The sequence below is a fragment of the Aptenodytes forsteri genome, unplaced genomic scaffold (assembly GCF_000699145.1).
Source record: "Aptenodytes forsteri isolate BGI_AS27 unplaced genomic scaffold, ASM69914v1 Scaffold193, whole genome shotgun sequence".
In the NCBI taxonomy this organism is placed as follows: domain Eukaryota; kingdom Metazoa; phylum Chordata; class Aves; order Sphenisciformes; family Spheniscidae; genus Aptenodytes; species Aptenodytes forsteri.
Genome location: NW_008795405.1, coordinates 14,461,121 through 14,467,794, shown reverse-complemented (window position 1 = coordinate 14,467,794; position 6,674 = coordinate 14,461,121). Strand labels below are relative to the sequence as shown.

The 6,674-nt window shown below is 37.7% G+C and overlaps 1 protein-coding gene across 2 annotated transcripts in view; it reads right to left on the bottom strand.

The window, feature by feature from the left end:
• Window positions 1-375: 375 nt before the first annotated feature.
• The window catches only part of CCNK (cyclin K), an 18,601-nt gene continuing 12,302 nt past the window's right edge, over window positions 376-6,674 (bottom strand). For both annotated transcript variants that reach the window (XM_009280825.2, XM_019472505.1), the window contains exons 9-11: window positions 5,020-5,053; window positions 3,909-3,983; window positions 376-1,699 (exon numbers count right to left, since the gene is read on the bottom strand). In XM_009280825.2, coding sequence (XP_009279100.1) covers window positions 1,077-1,699; window positions 3,909-3,983; window positions 5,020-5,053 — 732 coding nt within the window. In that variant the 3' untranslated portion in view covers window positions 376-1,076. The remainder of the gene's footprint in view (window positions 1,700-3,908; window positions 3,984-5,019; window positions 5,054-6,674) is intronic.

The window sequence follows — 6,674 nt, the reverse complement described above, 5'->3', positions numbered from 1 at the left end:
AAACCTGTGATCTTACAGCCCTGCTATATTTTCTGTATATTATTTACAAAGAACTGGAAAAGTTAGCACCTGCTGTTGTGTATATAGCAAAATTCTTTAGACCTTAGCACGCGTTTTTACCTATTATTGAACCACTCTGGCTTTTTTGGGGAGGGATTGTAATAGTACAGATTTTTTTGATTCATTTGAAATATTTTAGTAAAAATGAAGTAAGAGATTGATTGTGATAGTGTATACTTCTAGTTGAATAAAATAAAATACATTCTTTTTAAATAAACTGATGAATAAGATTTGGGAGACCACTGCTGAAATATCTTGCAGTAAGTACCGTAGTTATGAATTCTGAACTACTATGAAAAACCTGGAAGTCCACCAAATTCAGAACCAATTTTATTTGGGTAGATGTGAACAAAGTAGTCCCATTTATAACCAGGATGTACATCACAGTAGGCTGTTACATTCAGACTTTCACACTTAGAAAATATATATATTATGTACAGGAATTTGCAAATAGGTGTAAACATACAATACTTTAAGATACCAGTACATTCCAAAACAAAAATATCAGCAACGCAAACACCTCAAAATGATTCCAGTCAGCTAGCATTCAGAATCTCTCTTAAATAAAGTAGCTTTTATGCTTGACATTGTGTTGTTTTAATTATTACTAAAAATGAAGTTTTACTATAGATAAAATTTCATGGTATCTGGCTATTTTGATACTCAAAAATAGGCACTGATTTCTAGAAGGACATTTTCTTCTTACTGATATAATTGAGCCAATATGGCTGGTTTTGCTAGTACAAAGTAATCCAGTGCTGGAATAACTCAAGACAATTTAAACTTAAGTCAAATGTATAAAGTTAGAATAGATACTGCAAAGCTGATTAAAATCTAGAAGCCTATATAACTCACCATAAACAATACTGCAAACAGATCAGCTAAATTGTCATTTCACTGCCTCATTTCTTCATCTAAATTATACAAATTATCCTCCTCTTCATCTTTACAAAGTAGGTTTTGGCTAGCTACTCCTGCCTAGTCAACATAAAGGATATCGTGCAAATTACCTCATGCTATCTCATCCATGTAGCACGTCCAAGTCCTGCTACAGGTGGCATACCAGGTGGTGGAATTGGAGGTGGTACAGGTGGCTGTCCACCTGGGGGAACAGTAGGCGGGGGGTAACTAGCTGGTGGCATTCCCAGCCCTGGAGGTGGATGAGGTGGTACTGCATGAGTTGGAGGCAGTCTTGGAGGAGGGAAATTAGGGTTGTATGTAGGTGGAGGAGGATATCCAGGAGTAGGAGGTGGAATATTGGGCGGGGGGAATGAAGTAGGGGGTGGAGGTGGAACTGGTGGTGGAGGGTTGGGAGGATAGACATGAGGATGATATGGTAGATGAGTTGGTGGTCCATAGGCCGGTGGTAAAGCTCCGTAAGTTGGTCCTTCTGTTTTCATCATTGACTGAAGACTTTGATAACCCTCCCCTGACATGTAGGAATTTGTAGTAGACATCCCTGTAATATAACTGGTGGGGGGTGGGGGTGGGGGACGATGCGGCAGAGGTGGAGGTTGATGTACTGGGGCAGGATGAGCAGGGGGAGGAATCTGGACCTTTGGCACATCTACTGAGTCCACAGTAGTAGATTGCTCTGCCTCTCCCATTGAAACTGCAGTTGTCAAAGGAGGCTTGCGCTCTGGAAAAAAAAATGTCATTTATTTTTTTGAAGGCTAGTGGCAATAACAGCTTCTGAATACTTTGTATTTTTCTTCCAGTTAACATATCAAAAGAGGACTCAATTCTCTAAGTCTCTGAATGCCATATGGTATCCAGTCAGACCTTCTATCACTAGAAAATACCTAAGCTGCATAACAAAGCTCCAAGTTCAGTTTTTCCCATTCTAAAAGTTAAATACATCTTCCATTCTTATTACTGTTTTCTTATAATTTAAATATTGTTCTACAATCAGCAGAAATTAGCAGACTAGATGGACAGAATCACAACTAACAGATTTAAAAAGTCATGGGACCCAAGATACCAAAAATCTTTTGATCAGTGCTTCAATCTTATTTAGTCCAGGCCTCTCTTCTGCCTCTTTTATAGTCCAGGAGGTGGCCTGGGATTACCCTCTGCACTTCACTTGACTCCCATGTTGGGAAATATTATTTGAGAATACAGGCCAAAGTCTCAAGTCTTTAACACTCAGTTCTAAACCCGTTTACCAAATGAAAGAAAACCAGAGGGTAAGTAAGAAAGTGCGATAGATTGCTTGGGACATGAAATCTGATCAGCTTTGTTCCACTGATTAGTTTCAGGGAACTCAGTACCTGACAGTCTGGGGAAGTTCATAAAAAGGTCAGAATTTTACAGAATTATACTTGGCCATTTCTGGGAAGAACATGCTTTAAGCTGTCTTCTCTTTAAATAAGAATCTTAAAGTATTTTTTTTCCCCCTCTTAATGCAGGCTTTATAAAGTAAGGAATACCACAATAAGAAGACTGACCTAATGGCAACATCTCTCTACGGTCATACAGTCAGTATTTAAATGCCCAGCAAAAAAGAGTTTGGGGCATCTTGACATCCATCTTGCTTGTATATATAAACATCTAAAACATTGTTCAGTAAGAAAAGTTATTTAGAAGCAGATATAGGGCAGTCATTTCCAGTGACATACAACAACTAAACTGACGATGCTAAACGGAATTTGAGATAAATCCACCTTCTAGTACTTCTGTTCATTTGGTCAATAAACATTCTTAGTTTTCAGCTGATTCTTCCTCGGAGCCCCAAAAGACAAGAGTTGGCCTCTAAAGACTGTTCTGAAAATGTTTCAGTGCTTATACAATGATTTGCTTGTATAAAACAAATTCTAAGAGGAAAATTTTAGATAACAAGGGAAACAAATTCGTTACCTGCCTAAATAGGATTTATCTTACCTAAGCAGTCATAATTTTAACAGCAAAATTGTCCCCTAGGACAGCTACATAATTAGATCATGCAAGGTGGGTATGCTGGCTGTGGTACCTATGATTTCAATGACTTCTAGCTCCTAAATTGTAACAGGCAATAATTTCCCCATTTGCCCATTTTCAGAATCATTCTGGATGCAAAATGTGCATTCAAGATTTAACAACTGAAGGAACAATGAACGTGATATTTAGAAGAACCTTTTCATTCTTAATTAGATTTTAACAAATGGGAAAAATGGTCCTACTATATTTCAGAGCACTGTTTTTCTCTCTGGTGGTTCCCTGTTAGAAACTGTCATCTTATAGTTACATTATGGACCATGCTCTATAAAATATTTATGTCATATTTAAGGGTCACTGGAAGGACAGCTAATGCATCAAGGCGCTGGAAGCACATTTTTACAACAGTACAGTTTATTTTGCAAACATAAGGCATGTGTGCGGTGTTAAAAGTTCTCTGGCAGATGAAAGTCCTCTTTTGGGACACAGCAAAGAAAGTATCACCCTTATTGTTTAAAGTTACACACCTGCAGAATTTCTATACTAAAAATGTAACGTGGAGGACTTCTATAGGACAGGTGGAAGCTACTCTAGTAATATAATACGGCATCTGCCATCCCTTTGAGAATGTAAGTCCCTTTTTGCGCCTGCTAGTGACAGTAAGTTTTAGTCTTCTATGCCTTTAACAGTCACAGCTCTGTTTCGCCTTTGTCCACCTAGTATAGTCTTGTTTCCATCATGACTTTTTTGCTTCTGTCTGGAAAAGCTTGTGCTACTAAGATGAAACTCTCTCTAGAGCTTCTTCCTAATGCTTTTACTTGCCAAGCTGATTAATCAAGGCAACAGCCCCTGCCCCCACACCGTTACCACCATCTGAATGAAAAGCAAGGCAATTAACGGCAAGAGTAAATGTGTTTAACAAAATAAAAGCTTACCTGGAGGCGGATGTGCAGGAGGTATTGGTGGATGTGAAGTTTCAATTTTAGGAATTTTAGATGGTGGTGGTGGTTCTAAAAAACATTGGGAAGTTCCTAATTGGCTATTGCTCTGCAATATTTTCCAAATTCCAACTCTGGTCTCATGCTAATGATTATCATATCGTGTTACACTATTCAAAAATACAGTGGAAATCGTATATACTAGGTATGTTTAATAAAGAAAACTAAAATCAAGACCTTCGTATAAATAAAGTGGCATCAAGTATCACATACAAGTCTTCCAAAAGAACACATGCCTACAAATTCAAGCTATGTATTTTGTAACTAGAGACAAATTGTCCCAGTAACAGTACGTAAGTGAAGATGAGCACATGTACATTTTCTAGCACAAAACTGTAACTTGTAAATAGTTAAACAAATCTCAGAAGAAGTTGAACTATGCTCTGCTAGGGGAACGTGTGTCTAGAAATCAAACAAAATGGCAACTGCACAGGAGAGAGGAGGGAGAAGAGACAGACTTGCTTAGGAAAGGTTGCAGAATCCCATCCTAGCTATCCTGAAATACATTGTTCCAAAACCAGCAAAATGAAGGAAAAAACCCCAAACAAACGAACAAAAGAAAAGAACTAGATGCGATCACTGCAGTGAAGCATTTCTTAAGCTAGATTATATATTGATACAAAATGCCTTTTACTGGCAGCCATGCCAACAACCGATTACAAATGTCACTGATTACCAACAGACTTATTATTAGTGCAGCTATTTAATGACATGGTACTTTCAGTCACTTCAAGGTCCCACAGCTTGCTGAAGAACTACCCCAAATGATGCATGGAGTTATACATTGAGAGTTGAGTAGTTTAGCAAGACTTCTACTGAATAGACTGTATTAAGGGACTCCTGGAGCACAGTTATACTCCATTTTTTCAAATTTTGCAGTTAGGAACATTTTAAAAATAGTTGCAGTATATATTTAAAGACACTTTATTAGGATCAAACTAGTTTAGAACTGCCAAGCCTGTAAGCAAACAAAGCGCACGTCAGCAAATGACTTATTCTGGTTAAAACAGTAAAATGAAAGCAATATGAATAGAACATTAACACTTACCTGATGTCTTTGTTTCTTCTTTTGGAGATACAGCCTGTTTTTTTTTAAAAAAAAAAAAAGATGGAAATAAAACCATTGCAAAATACAAAACATTTTAAAATGGTAACAAGTGAGCAAAATAGGAAACATCTTAAAGCCTGCTGAAGAGGTTTTGTACAGATCTGACTAAACCAGAACCAGTTTCCAACTCAGAACCAGTTTCCTCCTCCCTCCCCTGAAAGGAGGCAGGACAAAGCCTTTATTTGTTCCTGTATTTTTATTAGGAGGCTAATAATGTCCAATCTCTTCAGACAGATGCAACACAAACTGAACAAAGTCAAATCACATTGGGAAAGCCGAGCTTAACTGGCAGAGTGAAAAGACTGAAAAAATAGCAGCTATTTTAGATAAAGCATTTGCTGCTGTTCTCACTGTTGAGTATTACATCTCGTTTAATTTATTTATCACCCACTGCACATACGTCATGGTCCTGTATACTGTTCACTGAGCTGAAAGCAAGAGACTTGGCCTCTGTTCCCGATTCTGCTTTGACCTATCATTCAACCTTTGCCAAAATCACTTCAGCCCTTTATGCTTTATTTACCAGGACAGGAGGGCAGTGAAAGTGTTGCTCAGTGCAAAACATTTCAGAAGCCTTCAGATGGAAAGCATTGCATAAAAGCCAAATGTTATGCCAGAAAAAGAAAATTATGCACACTGAGCAAAACCCACAAAACCTCACATCATCCTTCCAATCACAAGTTTTTGGTTGTTTTTTTTTGTTGTTGTTGTTTTGTTGTGGTTTTCTTAAAGAATCACAGACAAGGGAGTAAGAAAAATCTTTCCAGCTTACTTAGCCCAACTGAGATGGCTAGTTGATGGTCTTTGAGAAAAGCAGAAAACCTAACTGAAATTTTAAGTAAATTAAGCTTAGTTACAAATGTATTTAAAATTAATGATAAGAATCAGAGGGGTACGGTACATAGATTCTCTGTCTTTTGAATGAAAGGGTTTTTTTAAGGCACTATTTACCTCTAGTGGCTTTACCTTCACGAACTGTTGCTCAGTTCCCATCACTTTACTTTCCACAGTAAGAATGGACATACATTTCACTTCAACTTGAACAATGATTTTTCCTTAATTCTGATGGATATTCTCAAGATTTTTGCTGTCCAATACAAAGGTACCCAAGGCCTGCTTGAGGCTACCTCATTCTTATATTCCTTTCATAGTCATTTCAATTCATCTCCAGCCACCTTCCATCTGCTCTCCTGCTTTTTAAGGACGATCTTTATCTTCCCATTCCAAACATACATACTTTTCTTGGTGACTCTCACAGACCCATCTGCTGCCTTCATTTTACTTGGGTAGTCTTTTCTCAATTTTCTAGCACTAAATTCCTTGCCTGTAAACTGCATCCAAACATCAGATCTCCCCGCACTTTCAAATAGAAGCAAGTCTCTGCTACTTATTGCAACATTTCCAAAAGTCACTCACTCTGTGAAGTCAGTTGATCACTGCAAGTGGCAAGCAATTCAATTATTGTGCATTTGTTAACATGGAGCAACATTCAGAAAATAATGTCATTGAGGTACACCATTAGAATGGAACAAGTAACGGGAGCCAAATAGCTCCTGTGACAGAAGAACAAACGTCAGTTTAAACTGTATTTATGC